At 43.7% G+C, this 21,602-nt stretch overlaps 1 protein-coding gene across 1 annotated transcript in view; it reads left to right on the top strand.

The window, feature by feature from the left end:
* Positions 1-21,602, top strand: part of AFF2 (AF4/FMR2 family member 2) — a 119,919-nt gene that overhangs the window by 30,930 nt on the left and 67,387 nt on the right. Inside the window, exon 4 of the mRNA XM_032849593.1 lies at positions 15,856-15,952. Within this exon, the coding sequence (XP_032705484.1) occupies positions 15,856-15,952 (97 nt within the window). The remainder of the gene's footprint in view (positions 1-15,855; positions 15,953-21,602) is intronic.

Here is a 21,602-nt window from a genome sequence, read left to right as displayed (position 1 = left end):
ATCTGCCTTCCAATGGCATTGTCAGAAATAACTGGAAGCAAAATTCAGCTTTGCCCCTCACAAGAATAGAAGTGAAATCAATGAGGTTTACTGAAACAAAATGACAATAATCTCTCTTAAAAATGATCAGTATCTTAAATAGGGTAAAGAGAGACATGGGGTTTGACTGAGTTTAGCTCGGGAGATATTTTCACTCAAGAGGCTTGGATGACCCAAGTTTCAGTTATTTCCTACTTCAGAAAATTGGTCCCTGGGACATTCCCTGCCATCAGCTTAGTTGATCTTTTCTCTTAGCAAACATATTTTTGCCTCACCCCTAAATGTTTCTTTCCCCAGGTCATTAGATGGTGAGGCAAGTATATAAAAAGGCAGTGATTTGGGAGTGTGAACGCATTCCCCCCAAGCCATGTATCTTAAGTGGGGTAGATAGAGCCCTGTGTTCATTCTTTGGGGCGGCCATAACAGCGTTCTACAAACTGGGGAGGCTTAGGATGACAGAAATGTATTGTCTCCCCTTCTGACGACCTAAAATCCAAGGTCATGGTGTTGGTAGGATTGTTTCCTTCTGAGGACTATGAGGGAAGGATCTGTTCCAGGCCTCTCTCCTTGGCTCATGGATGGCTATCTTCTCTCTGAGTCTTCACATTGTCTTCCCTCTATGTGTCTCTGTGTCTACACTCCCCCTTTTTATAAGGACACCAGTCACATTGGATTAATGCCTACCCTGATTACCTCTGTAAAGACCCTGTCTCCAAATCAGGTTGCATTCTGAGGTAGTGGAAGTTAGAACTCTATATGATTTGGACTTCAACCCATAAGGTACTGGTTCTTGATTTTGCCAAGTTCAGAAAAGCCTGATCAACCACTACTTGGGCAATTCCCAACAGATTTTCTTTTTCCTGTGGAGACAGACTGTGTTGGTAGAAAGCAGCCCCCATGTTCTTTGTGAGCTGGGCTGCTATGGTGTTTTCTCAAATCCTGAACCGAGCTGAGCCTCCAACTTCTTCCTGCTTCAACTGCTTCACTGCCATCCTTCATTCTCGGACTTGGCCATGCCACTTGATGTCAGCAGAACCCGCTGGAGACTGAGAGACAGACCAGGCTGTTGCCCCACATTGTGTCTCCACCAAATCACAGGGTTGTTTTGGTTTTGGTTTTTTTGTTTTCTTTCCGAGGGAAGGTAGCTATGGTGAAGCTTACACACAGGCAGGCTGGCTGTGGTTTGGGGGATGGCAGGTGGGAAAGTGAGTTGTGTGTCTGGTTCTTCCTGCTGACACTGGAGCCTGAGGGTGGGTCAGGGTGGGGACATTCTTCACAGGGTCCTGTCTGGGGTTGTGAAGGCTAGACATAGACAACCAGAGGACAGTTAAAGGGAAATTTGCCCTCTGCAACTTTCAAGGGAAATTTCAAGGGGTTCTAGGGATCCCTGACTTAAATTGGGTTTATGATCTTACATTACCTGGGAGCAGCTCCCTAGCATTGGTCCCAGTAGGAGCCCGCTCCCTGATCCCACTTGTCAGGGTCTGGAAAATCTGATTCCAGGCCTGGTTCTGGCTCAACAGAGGGCTCACTGCTGTGCCTCTAGGGGGCCAGCTGTCAGACCAGCAAGAAGGAACTCCTTTCCCTGACCTGTAAAAGGATTGGCTGAGGGCCACTCCTGCCTCCTTGTTGGGGTTTCTCCTTCCTTAACTGCTAAACTGCAAGGCTCCTGCCATCAGTCCTGATGTCCCATTACATCAGCTCATCCAAATTGTCAGCCCACATTAAACATGGGCCTGCCTCTGGGTTTCATGAGGTTTGGGCAAGGGGAGGAGAGAGGAGCCTCTGCGTGGATGGATGCCTCTCTTTACTAGCCTCAGGTTTGGAAATTCTGAAGTCAAGGAGGGGTAGAGCCATCTTTGCTGAAGAGTTCCTTGGCTTGGTCTCTGCCCCATCCAGATGGCTGTCTCTTTAATGTAATGCTTTGTCGCTCCTGGAAAAAAAAACAAAGCCCTTTTCCCTTGGTGCAGCTTCTGCTGGCTTTATCAATGGCAGTTTTAATGTAGGAAAAATGGAGGACAAGAGGGATTATGTGGGGGGGGAGATAGCTCTTTTTCTCTCAGCGTTTTTCTCTGTAGATGTGAGAAGGAATGCATGTGAGACACTCTGGCAATCTCTGTCATTCAGGGCAGCCTATGGAGTGGTTAGGGACCCGGGCTTTGGCATCAGGCAGGTGTGGGTTGTCATCCCAGCTCCCTCTCTCCCACTTGGCCAGCTGTGTGACTTTTTTAAATAACAGCTTTATTGAGATTCAGATACCATAAAATTCACCCTATGAAAGTGAGTGATTCAGTAGTTTTTCGTAGTCACAGCATTGTGTGCCCATCATTTCCCTCTCTAATTCCAGAATACTTTCATTACCCCTAAGAATCCCCATGCCATTGGCAGTCACTCTCCCTTTCTCCTCACCCCAGGTCCTGGTGACTAGTAATCTCCTCTCTGCCTCTCTAGATTTGCCTGTTTGAGACAGTTCACATAAATGTGATCATTTAATACATGGCCTTTCTTGTCTGACTGTAACGTGGACTAGCACTTCACTCATTTTTATGGCTGAATAATATTCCAGCACAGATTGAACTCGTCATGTTTAACCATTCATCATTTCATGAGCATTTAGGTGGCTTCCACTTTATGTCTATTTCCTGATGGCTGACAATACCAAGCTTCTTTTCATCTACTTCCTGTCCATTTGTAGATCTTCCTGGGAGAAATGTCCATTCAGATCCCTTGTCAGTTCTTTAACTGGGTTCCCTATTGTGTTCTTATTGGGGTTTCTAGGCTGCTTTACATACTGTGGCTACTAGACCCTCCTCAGATATCTGACTTGCAAGAATTTCTTCCCAGCCTCTGGACACTCATCTTAACTTCTCTGAGCCTGAGTTTCCCTGCCTAAAAACAGAAAAAAACATACAAATACAACCTCCCAGATTTCTTGGAAAGAGTCAATGGAGTGGCCCATTGGTGCACTTAGGCAAGTGAATGTCTGGCATGCCTTAAGCGTCCCTGAGTAAGCATTGGCTAACTTAGATTCATTGTGAGATGGGGCAAGGTGTGAGCCCTCAAGTCATAATGACCCCTCTGACAGGTATTATGTAAGAGGTTCGAAGTGCTTTGATTTGGCTAACGTGTTATTCCTACAATGACTGGAGCAGTTTTGGGGGGGACTGATAACATTTTTATTCTGAATACATTTTACAGTCGTAGAAATGAGATAATAACTATTGGCCAGTATGGGGATCTGCCACTCTCCATACATCTGGATTTATAGCTCTCTCTCTGTTTTTCTCTCTCTACCTAGACAGCTGGGTACCATCTATCACGAATGTGAGTTTGTAAACAAGAGGATAGAAATAGCCTAGTAGTGGAACAGGGTATTCAGACTTCGCACTTTCTTAGCTAAAGCCAAATCACCAATAATGTATTTTAAATTTTCTACAATGTTCACCTCCTGTAACTCGCTGGCTCTCTGTTGTTCTTAAACTACTTTCTTCCACCAAAGACAGATGATTTCCTCTGTGGTGATTCTTTTTTTTTTTTTAAGATTTATTTATTTATTTTAGAGTGGGGAAGGGGCAAAGGGAGAGGGAAAGACTCCTCAACAGACTCCCCGCTGAGCACAGAGCCCAACACTGGGCTTGATCTCAGGACCCTGAGGTCATGGCCTCAGCCGAAATCAAGAGTCGGACACTTGGGGCACCTGGATGGCTCAGTGGGTTAAGCCTCTGCCTTCGGCTCCGGTCATGATCCTAGGGTCCTGGGATCGAGCCCCACATCGGGCTCTCTGCTCAGCAGGGATCCTGCTTCCCCCTCTCTGTCTGCCTGCCTCTCTGCCTACTTGTGATCTCTGTCAAATAAATAAATAAAATCTTAAAAAAAAAAAGAGTTGGACACTTAACAGACTGAGCCACCCGGGCACTCTGCTGTGGTGATTCCTTTAACGCTGCTTCTGAATGTATTGTTCTCAGACTTGTCTCCCATTCATACTTACATCAGCAATAATAGAAGTAGTAGGATTTATTAAGCATTCACCATCATACTCTTTTCACATGTTATTTAAGTTACTGTTCACAACAACCAAATGAAGTATGTATCAGCAGTCTCCTTCTAGAGATAAACAACAGAGGCCCAGAGAGGTCAATCGGTTGGTCTAGATTTGCACAGTTAATAACTGCAAGAGCTCAGTCCATCCAGCTTCTAAGTCTTTGCTTTTTCCTTTATATCATGTTGCCTCTTAGGAGACTGGATTTATCAGTGCCCTGAATCATTAGGCATCTTGCTTGTTTCTGTGTTTCTAATTAGAAAGCCAATCCCTTTTGACCCATCAAGGAATGGTAATACATAACAACTGAGTTCGGGATGTCACTCAGTTGTCAACAGTGGGCCCTCCCCTATTTTGAGAATCCTCCTTTCTTAGAAATACAGCTCCGCTTTTTGGATCAAGGGCAGTGCTCAGATGAGGGCCTTAACCTGCATTCAGCAGGGTCCCAGGGTTACGAAACACTCGCAGCGTGTCGATGAGCCACAATGAATTCATTTGCACCAAGTCAAAGTTTGGAGAGAGATGGCCAAAATGACTCAACATGGCTGGCTTTCTGCATCAATGTGATTGTGCCGTGTGCTGTAATTTATAGTGTAAACAAGTTTTCTACAAAAGCTAAATATATCATGCAACTCATTTAACATGCACAGAAGGAGCCATTGAATTCTTTCAGTCCCATTACTCAAAATGTTCAGAAAATTCCTCTGTATTAGAGCCAGTGCTGGATCGGCTCTGCAGCCAAGTGCATCAACATAAATGTTGAATTCCTGGAGGATATGCATCTTTCTTAGGGAAAATATATGCCCAGACATTGTGGAGCCCCTTCTAAGACAATTCTCATTTTGTTCAAACAATAGGATCAGATTTTCAGTCCTGCTACCCAGCATCTCTACATTTGTAAGGCTCGCTGGCAGATGTGAATGTCAATAAACTGCTGATGTATTTTGAAAGGATTAATACTTTATGAAATGTGGAAGTGGAAACTGAGGTTTTTCGTGTCACTTTCTAATTTTGTTTTTACTTACGTGGAAAGAATCCCTTGTGGAAAACCATATGTGGTGCCTCAGAACTGCTAAAATTGGAGTAATTATCAGAACAAATGGTGTCATTGGATAATATTAGTCTGTTTGTATTCCTTCTGTCTACCCAGTGAATTGATATTAGTACAGACTTTTAGAAATACTTGAAACATAGTCATCTGTGATTCCATTTTTGCTTTAAAATACATGTTTAAAAATTGATCTAACATCCCTCCCTACTTAAAACTTACCTCTAGATCGATACTTTTCCTTTACATATTCCTTATCCAGAAAGGATGTACCCCTTCTCTACCTCGGTTTTTAAGGGCCCAGGTCAGGAATGGGGATGAAGTGTTATCAAGTATATTTTGGGACTCACAATGATCATATGTTTTTTATCATTTTATTTGTAGATGACATGATGTAGCATATTAATAGGTTTCTCGATATCAAGCTGTTAATGCACTCCTGGAATCTGATAGATTGATATTTTGGGTAGATATGTGATCCAGTTGCATTTTATGTAGATTTGAACATTCCAGATTTGAATATATCGATATGACAATATTAATAAAAGCTCTGTACTCACAAAATTGTTCTCCTTCCAGCCTGCAAAAGCTATCTGTGGTGAAGGTACAGTTCTGTTCCTTCCTGTAACTTTTGCTGTAATACAAGGACATGTTTCTCTGGTTTTTCTTGTTTTCAAGTAAAATGACACCTGATATGTTTCAGATAATCTAGGCTAACAGTCTTGAGTCTGTAACCACAACAGATGATAAAGATTGGCCGATTTCTGTGTGCTAGGGACTTGACGTGAGTTCTTACATTTAATTATTACAGAATCCATGAACATGGTGCTATTATTCATCCGGGCACTCGGAAGTTCAAGGGATTTGGTCAAAGATGACACAGCTACAGCTGGGGAGGGTTGGACCCAGGCCTGTGTGACTGTAGGGAAGATTCAATGCTGACGCTGGGCCCATCACTGTGCTCAAGCGTCATATGCAAGTAAGAGGGCTTTGCCGAGAGGGAAGCTGCTGGTCTCCCAGGACTCTGAATATTGGCTAGTTCCTTTAGATGTGTTTCCTTGGACTCGAGCTATGGCTAGCTTAGCTCACATTCGTCACTCTGAGCAGAGAAACAAGTCCATTAGCCATTGTTATATGCTTATCGTAATGATACCGTGAGCCTTTGCTAGAACTTAAATGTGCCAGCACATTTGACATGAAACATCAGTACATGAGAATGTTCAGCCTGGCACCAGAATCTGAAAAGCAGCTCCCGGGAGGAGTCGTTCTTGACTGACGGGGGTGTCTGGTGGCAGGGAGGGGGAATAGCCCTCCCACAGCACCACAGACACCGTGCGGGTGACCACACGGGCCACGCAGGCTAAGGCTTCAACCGCAGCTCAGTGGAGTCTTGGCAGAACACCCAGTGATCCTCCCAGAAGAGGGTAGGAGAGGAAGCTCTTGAGGTATACTTCAAGGCCATCTGCCACTTGCCCCCTTTCTCTTGGCGGAGGCTGTCATGAGACCATTTGCCATCATCTTCCTGATTCGGATGAGGTAGAGAACATTCCCCCCAACTCCCTCTGCTGTCACATGCTATCTTTTGCTTTGCTATGGTCTTTTCTGGTGTGGGGGACAAGGATCAGGTGAAGCTGGCACCATTGGCAAGACTTCCTCTCTTTCATTACGTGAGTACCAAATGGTCTGAATCGACGAGTAAATCGCTGTGTCTTCACCAGTTGAATCACTCTGGCCTTGGCCTTAGCTGTGGCCTGGCTTGTGTGTGCCTGTGTGACAGGTGGTACCGATGCTTGCCAGAAGGAATGCTCACTGGGCCCTGAGCTCCATGTGCTCAAGAAAATCTTTCCAACTGTAGCATGTTATAAGACGGAAACACCATCAGTGTGGGCCGTAAGATAATTCTTCCTCCTACCCTAAACCAAAGTGTGTGTGGGGTGGGGGGGGCTAACTTTTGATGTGACAGAAAGCACAGAGCATAGAAGTCAGGTGGGGTTTTCCTAAAAAATGGAGCAATGTTGCCAGTCGACGATCGAGTTGGGCCTAAATTGCCAGGTGTGACCATTTTGCAAATGAAGGAAGATGTGAATTCTTTACGCAGCAGCATAAAGGACATCATCCTATCTGCTGTGTCAGTTCAGGTAAAGAGACCTTCTGGAGAGGATTTACTCATGAAATGGGTTTGAAGAAGAGTTTCAAGCACTCTGAGCTCAAGTGCTGTGTGCTACCAGCAGCTGATAATGGCACGATGTCTCGGATCCAAGGATCAGTCCTTGTCCCCACTGACCTTCATGGGAGGCACAGTGTCTATCAGCAGGCACAGTTTGTAGTGCACTTAACAGCAACTTAGTATTTCAGTTGTTCTGAAGAGTTTCCATAGATAGAGATTAATGGACCAGCTCAATAAAGGAGTTTTATACTTAATCCATTAATAATTAGGAGCTGATGTACAGGGAGAAGTAATGAAGCAGCCTCTGTGATTGGGGGCAGGGAGGTATCTTGGAGGTAACCACAGGGGTTTCTTCTCTCTAATCAGCTCTGGTCATTCTAAAAAGCTAAAGGAAGTCTTCATGGCCAGAAGTCAGTGTTTCCTTATCAATTAGGAATGGAGCTCACCAGGTGTGTGTCCAGCAAGGCGGGTTGAGTGCCAGAGAGAGACACCCTTCAACCAGGGAGCCGAGGTCCCAGTGCAGTGTCAGAGCCTTGGGAGAATGAAGGGACCACAGTCAATGTCACAACCATCAGCACCCTGATTCAGTTGATTCTCTTTCTGACCTGTCTCTAGACTCTTGTCCCTTCTCTTCATCCTCTCTGCTCTCAGAGATCTCTACTTCTGACTTTCCGTGCTCTCCCCCCCACCCCCACCTAAAAACTTTGGTTGTACCACTCTCCATTCTTTGGAAAAAGTCTCATCCCAGCCTACCTCATTAGATTCCCCACACCCTTTTCAGTGGCACCTACATGTAGTGTACTCCAGCCAAACCAAGTGGCCCACTCTTCTTGAAACCAAGTCTTTTGGGACCTCTGTTCTCCTTAGACTACTCTTTGCTTTCTTACTACCCTGGCCGTTCATTCTGTCTTCAAGGCATGGCCTGAAGATCACTGCTTCCTTGTAGCTTCGCCAGCCTCTCTGTGTAGCATTAAATGACGACATCGTCATTGTTTGTTTATGAAGCCTTTGTCCTTGCTAAAGGGCAAACTTATTAAGGGAGGGACCTTGTTCTACTCCTGGTTCCTTCCCCACAACTATGTTTCAAGCACAGTCACGACAAGTAATAATGACAGTAACAGTCGTTACTGAATGCTTGCCAACCATTTCACATACATAAACACATGTAGTCCTCATACCAACCCTCTGAGCTAAGTACTATTATTGGCTCCATTTTACAGATTAGAACACTGAAGCTCTAAGTCCAGTAACTTGCCCAAGTCTACACTCGGTAAGTTTTAGGGCTGGATTTCAAATCATTACAGACCAACTCTACAACCTGTGTCCTTAAAGAGCTGTGTCTCACCCACAAATATTGGCCCAGTAGATGGTCTTGGGTGAATCTCTATTAATCCACTAGGATGACTCTGTTGCCCAGTATGACCCAAAGAAAGTTCATTCAAGATGACTTGTATGGTCCTACTGAAGAGGGCAATTTCAAATATTAAGATCCACGCTTGAGATATTTTTTTAAGGCAAAAGATTCTCTTTTCTCCTTTGGAATTATCTCAACATTTGATTTCAGGTCCAGGTAGATTCACTGGGCTATGGTCTTCTCTGGGGCAATCTACTCTTAGATGTCTTTATACAAACACACCCCTGAAAAATGATACAGTGGTGTTATACTGGGTGTGACATGATTGAAAACCATCTGAATTCTATTAGGCAGTTTGTCATCTGCATGATAACTTGAGTTCCCGCATTGGGAAAATTATATAACCCAGAGAAATATACCAAGAAAATGAAAATCAAATTCAAAATAATGACCATGCAGCAGAAAATTGGTATGGTGCTGAATTTATGTGATCAATTCTAAGAAGTCCAATGTTGAAGAGATACAGTTATTACAAGTCAATAGTCATATATATCAAAGCTCACACTATTAGCTTTGGCTTATGTGTACAGTATAGATATAAATCCACATGTACCCCAGATACATCTAGAAAAAGGATATTTATTCTTTTCTTTTTCCTACTATTGCCTTTTAGTACTCAGCATTCTGCCCAAAGTGACTGGTGGGCATTTCTGGATCTCCAAGAGACATATTGTTTCATTCCCATTGCACAGGGAAGTAAACCAAGGTTTGGAGAGGTTATATAAATAAAATTTAGGTTTTCGAACTAAATTCTATCCAGTATCCATGAAGCCAGAATTACTCCCAAAAATAAGACTCAAATAGCTGAGTTGTTTTCACACTGTTCTCCTCTAATCCCTGGGGCACTCCAGATGTTCCCCCAACCAAACCTGGCTATGATGAAAACAGTACAACCTTAATCTCTTTTTCTTTCAGATTTCCTTGTAAGATTCCACTGGGTAGGGGAAGGATTCTTTAATTGAAGAGAGTAGGGTTTGAAAACCATTGACTTAAAGCGGGGTGGGGGGTCCACAAATTTTGTATGTAAAGGCTCAGAGAGTAAATATTTTGGGTTTTTTGGGCCATGTGTTCTCTGTTACAACTACAGAATGCAGCCATCATAGCATGAAACCCCAGTCAATATGCAAATGAAGGGGCGTGGTTGTGTTCCAATACAACTGTATTTATGTATAATGAAATTTAAATTCCATACTATTTTCATATGTCATGAGATATCATTCTTCTTTTGATGTTGTTTTTCTCGACTGTTTAAAAAGGTAAACACCATTCTTAACCCAGGGGCCATTTAAGAAACAAGGGAGGGCTGGTTTGGATCGAGGGCCTCAGTTTGCCAACTCCTAGACCATATCATTCCTCAAGGAACTCCCAGTTCTCTCAATAAAGAACCAGACTTACTTTACGGGGTGCTCATTTTAGGTAACCCCTACAGGCCATGAGTTACAGAAGGTACAGATCTTTCTCAGATCTTCATGTCCATGGAAGGGAGCATGATCTAGTTTAGACCCAGGCTGTGGGCTCCCTGAGTGGCCCTGGGCTAGAGGGCCCCACCTGACAGGTCTTGGGAGATTTAGCCCTCTAGAATATAGTCAAGATTTTCAAACTATTTTTCACTGTCATGGCCCCCAGACTGGGATTTTCCAGGATTCCCAGCAGGCTGGTCATGGAAGCAGACTTTTAAGTTAAAACCTTGAGAAAATTAAATGCAGTTTCTCCCAAGGAAAAAAAGCCTGAGCACCCTTACCTCAGAGAAACAGAGTGAGTGCTTTGAAAAATATCACTGCCTCTTCCTCATCTCCTGCCTTGCTTACCAACAAATGATGCAGTGCTACAGAGACTACATCGCACTAGAAGTCTAGGTAGGAAAATATATAATTTCCTGAGTAATTCTAAACCAGTTATGTTTCATTCCTCCCAGCCTACTTTATGAAGAGGAAGTGCCCTTTAAGGAGTCAGTAGGGCTAAGTCACTGTTCTAGTAGGCTAACAGTAAGATGATTCCTAATTTTTGTTTACAGCCCAAAACCTGAGCAAAGCTGCACCCCCAGCCCCCACCTCCATCCCCAACCCTGCCACCGCACAATGTAGACAGCAGCACTGGCTCTGTCCCCAGTACCATTCCAAGTCCAGGCTCCTAGTGTGGACTACAGAGAATAAGACTCAGGCTCCCTCATGGAAGCTCCGAGAAAGCACAAGGCAATTCCCAAGTGGCAGAACTCTCCAACATTTAAAGCTCCTGAACAGTAGAAGGGCATGGCCTGCTACCCTTCAGACAATGGCTTCTGGCCATGTGTTGAGGATGTCGTGGATAGCTCCACTGGGTGACAAGGTAAAATCGATAACCCTTCCAGGCACTTCCAACTGTAGGAGTCAGGGTCTGTCAGACTGTAGGTCACCAGCATTACAGCTCTTTCCGTGGATACTTGAAAGCTGGAATCCAGCCCATATCAAGTGATGCATGTGACGATCTAGCTGTCCAGAAGGACACCATTTTGTTATCGTGAAAAGGCACTCTATAGGCTTTCAACATACACATTCAGGGCTCTGAAGGTTGCTTCTGAGCAAGGATTCTGAATCAACTAACAGCCTCTGAAGCCCTGCCTTTTATATAAAGGTTAGAGCCAGGTGTATATTAGAAATGCCTCCTGAGAATGGCAAGCCCAAAGAGAAGCTTCCAGTGCAGGCCATCTTTGGCTCATTTCTCTGGATCAGCAGGTCACCCCACAGATAGAAGGAGAAAGGTATCAGGACCACTCATTTTTTTTAAACTCTCATTTGGAACTGTGTGTTTCATGTTATGATGGGCTTCCAAATCTCTGGGGCATCTTAAGCACTCTGGGAGGATCTCAGGAAACTCAAAACAGCCATGATGAGTTTAGAACATTCTTGAAGAATAAATGAGCACTGAAACTTTCCAAACTCTTTAAGGATCTTTGAACCATGCCTCATCAGGCATCCAGTGATGCTTGCTCATTGGTTCCTCTGCCAGTCTTTGGGTCACCAACAGAGCCTTTGGTGTTATTGTTCCAACATGTAAAGCACTGTTTCTTGGGTAGTAATAATGACAGCAACAGCAATAATGACCAGGATGCCAACAGTAGCTACATATGCTGACTCCTAGGAAATCTGTACAAATTTGCTTTTTCTGATCCTTCCCAAACTCTCCAGAGTAACATATTATTGTCACTCATTTTAATATGTGAGAAAATTGAGATTCAAAGAGTTGGACTAACTAGTTGAAGAGAGTAAACCCAACTAAAGGCTCCATTGCCGTAGAACCATCTATAGTAATGTTTCAAGCCTTCTGTTTTTTTCCTCTTCAGAATCACCTGAGCATTCCACTATATGATTTTATGGTTATAATTCACATAGGGCCTGCTGCAGCATCGTGTCCTGGGTTGTCCCAGTGCAAAGAGCCCTCTGAAGTCACCAGGTTCAGTTCAAGACCCAGAGAGTTGGGAAAAGAGATGACCATGGGCACAATTCTCCCTTCCGTCCCTTGGGCCCCTGCAGTGTTTTCTTTGCTCATTCTCTCTCATCTGCCCCAAATTTCATTATTTGAGCTTCTATAGGGTCATGTCTTCAGGACAAGGACTTGGTTTCGTTGACATAGTTTTGGGGGCCATTTTACTTCTTAATAATATAGAAATTGTAAGTCGTGGTGAAAATAAAAACCAGAGCATTTTCGTGCAAAGACAGGCACCGTGAACTACGAGATCCCTAACAAATATCTAAAGTCACTAAGGAGGCTTTGTTCAGTTTTCGTCTCTTTGAAAAGCAGAAGAATGATTGTCATTTTTTAAGATTACACACACATGCATACATGTAAACATGATTTTCTCACGCCGTGGGTTACCCAGTGTGTGATGAATTTGTCTATGGAGCCATGACCTCGTGAAAAGAACTTACCATTTTTTTCTGCTGAGACTACCTTAACTGCAGTGGGTGTGAATGGTGCTGTTATAATAATTAAATCCAAAATCTTTCATAATCCTCCTCTTTCCCTAGAGTAATGTTCAGTATTAGCTATGGAGAGAAAGGCAAACAAGTACATGTACATTCAAGAATAAAGCTTAATAGGTCAGTGAAGCAGCAGAATGAAATGAATGCCTGACACCTCCAGAGATAACGAATGGTGGTTTGCCTTCCTAGTTACTTCTTGACTTGTGTTTACCGGGACTTGAATATATGCATCAAATTGGCCTTTATTAATAACCAAATCCATACCCAGCTTGTTGCTTGGGGAGGGGGGGTGTTTAATGTCAATCGCTATGGAGATTGTTTGCCTATTTCCAAAATTGTACATTGGAAGGCTTTTTATTTCCGTGCTAGAATCACATAGAGTTGGTTGAAGGGTAAAATAACTGAAGAGTAGTCTGAAGACCATAAACCCATTTCTGTGTTCAGCTTTGAGACTTTGCGAGACATTGCCCGAGTCAGCATGGGTTACCATGAAGCTTACCTTGAGCCTGTTCAGCAAATGAAGATGAGAACAAAGTCTCACGAAGGCTTTGCTTGTGACTATTTGTTCGTGGTGTTAATGGTGTACATTATTTCTAACTGTGATGACGTGTTTCCAAACCTATGACACCCTGCTTTCATTTCGCACTTTCATAAAACATTTCACCTGCTTTAGTTGACATTATGTCCACTATGGCCACCACCCCATCAATGAGCTTAATTACCATCCCATTTAACACACGAGAGACACAAATGAAGTTCAGAGACAGTAAATGATTTTCGCAAGATAGCAGTTTATGATTAGCCAGCAGTTGAATCCAAATATCTTGACTCCATGTCCATATGTTTTGTGGGTTTTTGTTGTTGCTGTTGATTGTATTTAATATACCATCCTTTGTAAATTACACCTTCTGGGAAGACATTATATACTCTGGAGCTCTGGCTGGAGATGGTCTGAGCTCCATGTTGGCCTCCATGATTTCCTCGCTGTGTGATCATGAGAGGTTCCTTGCCTCTCTAAGCCTCAGTGTTTCAGTCTGGAAGATGGGGCTAATGATAGTTCCTCCTTCATAGGGTCCAAATTACAAGCTTCTGGTCAAATACTTAGCGCTTTCCTGATGCATAAATGGATCTTCTGAATGGAATGAATTGTTAATTTGTTTTGCTCAACACTTCTATGGAAATTAACTGTAGACATTGCCTACCTGTATTGAGATACACAGACACGCACACACACACATGGAAAATGAAGCACTTTATGACCAGCATAGGTAGTTTTAAAATATCTGGGGGTGCCTGGGTGGCTCAGTGGGTTAAAGCCTATGCCTTCGGCTCAGGTCATGATCCCAGGGTCCTGGGATCAAGCCCCGCATCGGGCTCTCTGCTCAGCAGGGAACCTGCTTCCTCCTCTCTCTCTGTCTGCTTCTCTGCCTACTTATGATTTCTGTCTGTCAAATAAATAAATAAAATCTTTAAAAAATATCTGAGTTCTGTAGCTTATGAGAATCATACAGTCTTCATTTGCCACAATGTGTTATGAAGAATTATTTGTTCACAGCCATTGACCCATAACTGCAAAAGAAATGGGAAGATACATTTTGTCTTCTTCTCTAAGATCTTCAAAACATCCATTAGTCTCATGAAGGACAGTCATAAATCCTGCAAGTTTAGTTCATCTGAAACCAACTCTAACACCTATCCTTCCCACCAATCATTCTTTATATCAGTCTTTGGTTTTCAGACCTCAGGGAACATATCCTGGTCTTATGTGGCTGAGCATGAAAGTGGGGGAGCCATGCATTCTTCGGAGATTTAAGAGTGGATACCCATACTGAACTGAACATTTTTCCAACATTTGAACATAACTTCTAAAATAATGTATTCCCTAATTTATCAAATTAGAAGTTGCCTTTTGTCTTCTGGCTTCCCTTCTGGAAAAGATACAACTATCTCTGTGACCTGGCACAAAGCACTTGGCGTCTCTGAATCTTTCTTCCCTTATCTGCAAAATGAGGGTGGCGGACTGTATCATTTCTGGGAAGACAGAAGTGAATAAGTGGCAACTACAGCCCATGCAGGGATGAGGGACTGGTGTGGGGACACTCAGTGGAGAAGGCAGTGCTGTGATCCAGCTGGAGCTGGGGTTGAGGAAGAAGGAAAAGTTGTACTTTTGGAAGTGGAGATTCTTTCTCAAAAGCTTTCGTGGAGAAGGTGGGATCAGCTGAGCTATGGAAGCAAAATAGGAATTTCAGAGTTGAAAAAGGAAATTCTAGCCTGGGAGCTGAGCCTGATTCAGCATCTGGAAGCAAGAAAGAGCAAAGCACGCTCAGAAAATGGTCATCCATCCAGGGAGGCTGGGACTGCCTTCCGTTTGAAGGCTGGGAACGAGGTCTAAAGTTGTCCTGAATACATAGAAATACTAACACTGATTGGCCTTTGAAGGCTGTGAGTATCTGGAATTTTAAAATAAGTCACTCTTCCTGGTGTGGCTTGAGTTTGGGGATAGAACAGGTGACACCATAGAAAACACATATTTTTCAAGTACCTTGCCTTAGGAGAGAAAGATTTCTCATCCGCATCAGGGGCTTACATCTCTTGGATCAAATTTTACAGGAAGCAATCGGTCGTATATCAAAAGATTAAGAACTAGACATTTCTCACTCAGGTATTTTGTGGCCACAGAGCTGCCACGGTGCAGAGGGCTCTGTGAGGCAGTAGAAGGTCACTGGGCCTTCTGCCTCTGTCATCCAGAGAGCCCCAGCAGGCTACAACAACAGCCTCTAGAGCTTGGGGCTGTTACCCTGGCCCAATTCTTTCATGGGAGACGCAGAACATGTTTTCCTGTAGAGATCTAGTGTCACGTTCCACTCCACAGTGATTGATCAGTACATTTATTACACTTTCAGTAATAAAAATATATAGACTCTAGTCATCTCTAGAGATGCTGAAATAGTCCTTTTTTTTCCCTTGATTTAGGGGAAGGTAGAGAGGGAAGATGTGTGCAGAGTATGACATAAATATAAGTGCTCAAATATCTAATTAGCTGAAAGAATCTTGGTTCCCTCTGCACCTTTGACAGAATTGCAGCTGTCAGATTGTAGCTCCAATATTTTATCCTCATTGCAAGATGTATCTGAGGATGATTTAGAAAAGACACTTTCTAACATGAACATCACCCTGCTTTTTTTGTAGGATGCTTGAGGACGACCTGAAGCTGAGCAGTGATGAAGATGACCTTGAGCCTGTAAAGACCTTGGCCACTCACTGTACCTCCACTGAGCTCTACCAGGTAGGAAGAACTTCACTCTTGGTTTGGGACCTCAGGGGAGGGAGCATAAAGGGCCGGGAGGGTTTTGCCATCTACCAGCCTACCCTCTGCTTCATCCCTGGGCTGCGGAGAGAGGAAAGGAAGCAAAGCTAGGCACTGTATTCCGGGACAGGTGGAATCAGCTCACAGTTTCATTTAAGCCACAGTGAGGAGAGGCTGAGCTCTTTAACATTGCTTTCACCCCCTCCCTCCGCTCCCTTGTCAAACACACGTACGGGTCATCAGTAAGCAAGAGCGTGTCCTTCCCTCCCTTGGACTAAGCATTGTCTCAGGTGAATGTAACTTTCCTTTAGTGATACCGGTGCGAGGCTTACAGCCCATGTTCATTAATTAATTAGGGCATAAATGCGATGCTGCATTCCCCTCTCCCAGGCCACCACTCGAGAGCACATGCCGAGAACCGGCACCCAGCATCCCCGTGGCATGCGCGGGACTGCAGGCACAAGGACGGTTGGCAAAAACTTGCCACTACACCTTCTTCTTCTACTCTGCATTATAAGTGTTGCCAACACTTCCCACGAAACAAGATGGCAGAAATGTGTTTTCAGCATTTCCAGTGAGACTGGACCTGTTGGTTGGAAAAGGCCAAGGGGTGGTTTCTGAACCGTGAGAATGGCAGTATAGTGTGTGCTCTGGGTGGTGTGTGTGCGCTTTCTCTGTGACACACCTACCTCACATGTAGGTTCCTAAAGGATATGTTTGTAACCTTGGGGGAGGATCACAGAAGGAGCGCTTTTGCTTTTAAATTTTTTTAAGATTTTATTTATTTATTTGAGAGAGAGAAAGAGAGAGAGAGAGAGAGCATGAAAGGAAAGAAGGTCAGAGGGAGAAGCAGACCTGAGCTGAAGGTAGTTGCTTAACTGACTGAACCACTCAGGTACCCAAGGAGGGCCTTTTATTAAAAGCCGGTACCTGACCAGGTTCTTTTTACAGTGGAGTCCACTGCATTAGAAAACTGAAAGCAGACTGTTTTAAGGAATGCTCATGCACTGGTATGCCAAGATCATTATCAAATGCAGAATTCCAGGGGCGCCTGGGTGGCTCAGTCATTAAGTGTCTGCCTTCCGCTCAGGTTCTTGGGATCGAGCCCTGTTGTGGGTTCCCTGTTTTCCCTGCTCAGCGGGGACTCTGCTTCTCCTTCTGCTCCTTACCACCCCCCAGCCCCGAGCTTGTGCTCTCTCTCCCCTCTTAAATGAATACATAAAATCTTTAAAAAAATACAGAATTCCATATTCACTAAATGTGTTATGAGTCATCAGCAAAGAAAAGCTTAGGAAAAACTCTCAGGGCTCACCTACTCCATTCTCATACATAGTTGTTCACCATATTGGAAACCCCAAAACTTGGTATAATTTTAAAATTGAAAAAAATACACAATACAATAAAATTGAGGTCATTTGCAATGTTATGTGGCCAACACCTGACTCACTCTTACTTTCTTCTCCTTTTTCCACTTGCATTTTTGTTAATATGTAACAGTTGCATCTTTGCACGGTGGGGCCTTGTCAAGATCAAGCCCCCATCATCTCACAGGGGCTTGCTGTCCCTTCCTGGATGCAAGCAGTCCATCTCCTATGTGAGCTATGGGCTTCAGAGCTGATGCAAAATGCATACTGAAATTCCAGGGTCTGTTATTCCTACTTTCTGCATTTACTATGCCAGGGACGAGCACGGCGTTGGTAAAAAAAAAAAAAAAAAAAAAAAAAAAACACCTTGATCATTGATTTTGACAGATGTGACATTACTTTTTAATGGAAATGTTTAAAGCAATAATCAACAATAACTGAAAATAGATTTTGCACATTGACTTCTTCTCTATGGGATTAAATAAACATGCTCTGTTTTTTCAGCTTCTCAAGTTGTTTTATTCTGTATTTACCTGAAGGAGTGGCATTTGTGGGTCCACTGGCCCCAGTCATCTGGGTTCTTAGGATGTGTGTTCGGTAACTCCGTGTCAGTCTTGGGACCATCAGATAATCCTGGTTGGTGCATTGGCTGCTCTCCATGGTGTGTCGCTCTTAGCCCAGTCATGCTTTCATCAACTGAGCTTCTCATCTGAAGCGGAGATTGAACTGGGAGATCCAAGTTAAGGCAGAATGACAACTTACCCCTCTTGCTGGGCCCTGGAAGCAAGAAGTAGCTGTGAGCTTATAAACATTTACAGATAAGCCCTCCTCGTGGCCCTCTTAAACTCTGATTGGAAGTCCCCTCTTTAGGAGCCATTGGTACCTAGACCTTGCCCTTCATTTTGGCTTTGGTGTCTATAGCGATCTGCTAGGAACAGGACTGAACGTCCTAACTGTCCCCATCCAAAGGCATTCACTGGATGTGAATGGCCTTTCCTTCCCTCTGACCTCTGACAAGTTTCAAATCAGAAGTCACAGGAAGAAAAGGCCAGGTTGCCAATGACAATGCTCCCAGTCTCTTCCAGGAAAATCACGTGGCTCTAAACAAGAGTTTCTCTTCAGAAACTGACACAGGTGGACAGCTGAGTCATCACCTTTTTATTATACTTCTTTCTTTCTCTCCCTCTGCCCTGGAGAAAGACAGGGCATGCTGTGATGCTATACTCATCATGGCTTTCTCTTGGACCTTCCCCGGTTTGGGAAATAATGCTTGAAGTCGACCTTGGACATTGGAATGTTTCAGAACAGGGTTCAATTGGGATACAGTGTTCTGTACTTAGCATCTGCATAAATATCCATATTGCAATGTGCTCCATTTTTCAAAGCTGGCTATCACTAACGCAATTGCTGCTCTGGGCATCACAGATCTAAAACCCCAGCCTGGTCCTCCACACCACGCTTACTGAATGGCCATTTGCCAGCCAGGCCTCTGGGGCAGGCAGTGAGGCCGTGGTGTGGCCACTGGCATTTGGATAGGGTGTATGTCACAGTCGTCCGGTCTTCTGCAGAGTGCATATGTGTGGGGTCCTCTGCGTGCCCTCACCTCATCCCACTGCACCTGCAGTTTTCCTTTGGGTCAAATGTGTCTTCGTGTGCTTCTTGGGACTTAGAGGACCCCTGAAAATGAGGGGTTAAACCTGGAATCAATTTTCATTTACAGCTAAGGAGCAGTTATTCATGCTGTACTGGCAGTTCAATGAAAGATCTAAAGATAGAGACCTTGCACTTCTCTTTCGATATAAGCAGCCTAATCAGTCTCAAATGTTTTCTTAACAAAGAAATTGTATTGACAGGTTTATTAAAATTGCTGCCTTTAAAGTTTTAAGCTATCCACAATTTGACCTATTCCAAAGACTTCTAGAATGTGTGGTGGCCAAACTCCAGAGCTCCCTCCAGCATATATCTGCAGAACCAGGTAAACGTCCACTTAACATTTCACTGACTGATGATCTTGATGTTGGATATGCGCAGCTCTGGCTCTGCGTCATCATACTCCACCAGCAAGATGGTCTGGGGGGCCCTGGGCTCTCAGGCCCTGGCCATCTCAGACTGGGATCAGAAGCAGCAGACTTTAGAATTACAAAGGCTGTAAAGAAATGGGTATTGTTCAAAACCAACTTCAGAGCATTTTAATTATTAATAATATAATACCATCTTGTTATTAATGTGAATTAGATGGAAATGTTAGAGGACTTCATTTAGCTCCATAGGAAGTATAGAAAGTGAGTATTGTGATGGGAAATGTTCGGTCAGGAACTAGGCTCAACTCTTGAGCCCAGCCAGAGCTTAGAGTGGTATTGGTGCTTTAAAAACAGAGCAGAATAATTCAGATTTGCTTTGAGCACAAAGGCATTCTAATGAGTTGTGTCTGGATATGTCGTTGCAAGTAGCCCCCTTGTTCCTCATTTTATTTAACTGGATCTTTTGTTCTTTTTCTGCACCTCACACATGTTAACATATACAGAACAATTGTGTCTTCTCTCCACTTCTTAATTGTATTTTTTCACTAAAGATTGCTCATTACCTCATATACACGTAGCTTGTTTTTAACCCAGGTTCTTGATTTGGATTTTATATATGATCTAGTTTTGCTTGCTTGTTCTTATTATTGTTGGGACAGCTCCCTGGCCAGGTCGTTCTGAGATCATATTGCAGATGAGCTGAACTCTATGGTAGCAGAAGTCTCAAACATTCTGGCCGCTTTGGGGGGATGTGTTCCTTATACCTGGGATGCCCCTTACACTTTCGAAACACAGTAGTCAGCTGAAACTCAAGCCCATGTTCACATTTAAAGTTTGCTAATGAAAACGATGCAATGCATTTTGCTCCTGCTCTCAGGTGGCTCTTGGAAAGCTGATGTGCTGTCGCGAATGCATTCGTTGTGACAACAGACACTCTTCCCTGCTGTAATCGGTCCTCTTGTTTTAGCTACAGTTATCCCTCATCATGCTGAACAAGTTGTTACCTCCCCGGGGTTTCTCTGTATTTCCATTTACTTTGTTATCAGCAGAAAGGCTGGGGAAGGCCCCCTTCAGCAATGACATCAACATGGCATACACAGCAAGAGAGGTCAGCCTGTCAAAGCCAGAGAAACAGCAGATGGATTAGGATGAAACCAGGTGCAAAATAACTTTGATAGAGTCTCTTAATGTAAACAGTTTATCTTTCATTGCCTTTCATTGAAACCCCCCACAAAATGACAGAGTTTGGGCAGTTAAGGCTGTGGAATATAGCTGAATAAAATCCGTACATTGTCATACTCCAACTATGCAGCAATTAGAGAATGAGAGGACATTTTAATTTATTCATTAAAGACAGGAAAGTAAATAGGATAACATATAAGGTTAATAGAATAACATTGGCCTTCATATTCCCAAGATTGTGTTTCCCATTTGGCTGTATTAGCATAGAGACTAGATTAATAAGAAACTGCTTAGGGCTTGTATGATGTGATTTTTAATATGCTCCAGGCAGGTCTGTGACTGTTTAGAAACCCACGTGCTGATTTTTTCATTGTAATTAGCTCTTCTACTTTTAGTACCAAATATTTTGACTCGTAATCTCCATAGATTGCCTTTTTATTGTGATCTCAATAAAATGCTTAGAGCACACAGACATGCAGAGAAGCACCTTGTTTTTACATGTGGTGCTTGTCACAGTTGATGACCAGATACTGGCTAATGTCCACTACAGCTTATGAAGCATCCATCTCTGAGCATTCCAACTGCAAGCCACTGGACCCTTTGATCCTCCCATAGAGAGTTGAACTCAGACATGGGTGAGGGTATGCTGCACGCCCTAAGAGCCAACCAGAAGCAAAAATGGGTCTGACCCATTATTTCAGAAAAGGTGATCCTCATGTAGAATAGGGAGCTATCTGCGAAGGCAGAGGCGGGGGTAGCAGCCACCTCTGGGAAGCGGAGGATCCCTAAGTTGACTTAAATTAAAGTTGCCCTTGTCACTGTCCCTGGGCTGGTCCCGTCTCCACTCTCACTCCGCCCTTTGTTTGTTCCAAACATTTTCTTTCTCTTAGTCCCCTTCGTTGCTCCAGTTTGGGTCCCAGATCCATGCTTGGAGCCTGGAGGTCCTGGCTCAGTCATTCTCCAATAAACTCCAGACAGTGTACCACATGTACCAGAAGTTTATTGGAAGTTTCCAAGTCTTGAATTTAACCAGGGTTCTAGCATATACTAGAGCAATATGAA

The sequence above is a fragment of the Lontra canadensis genome, unplaced genomic scaffold, assembly GCF_010015895.1.
Source record: "Lontra canadensis isolate GAN:19392208 unplaced genomic scaffold, GSC_riverotter_1.0 scaffold233, whole genome shotgun sequence".
NCBI classification, from domain to species: domain Eukaryota; kingdom Metazoa; phylum Chordata; class Mammalia; order Carnivora; family Mustelidae; genus Lontra; species Lontra canadensis.
The sequence above is the reverse complement of the archived record's forward strand: the minus strand, read 5'-3'. Positions and strand labels throughout refer to the sequence as shown.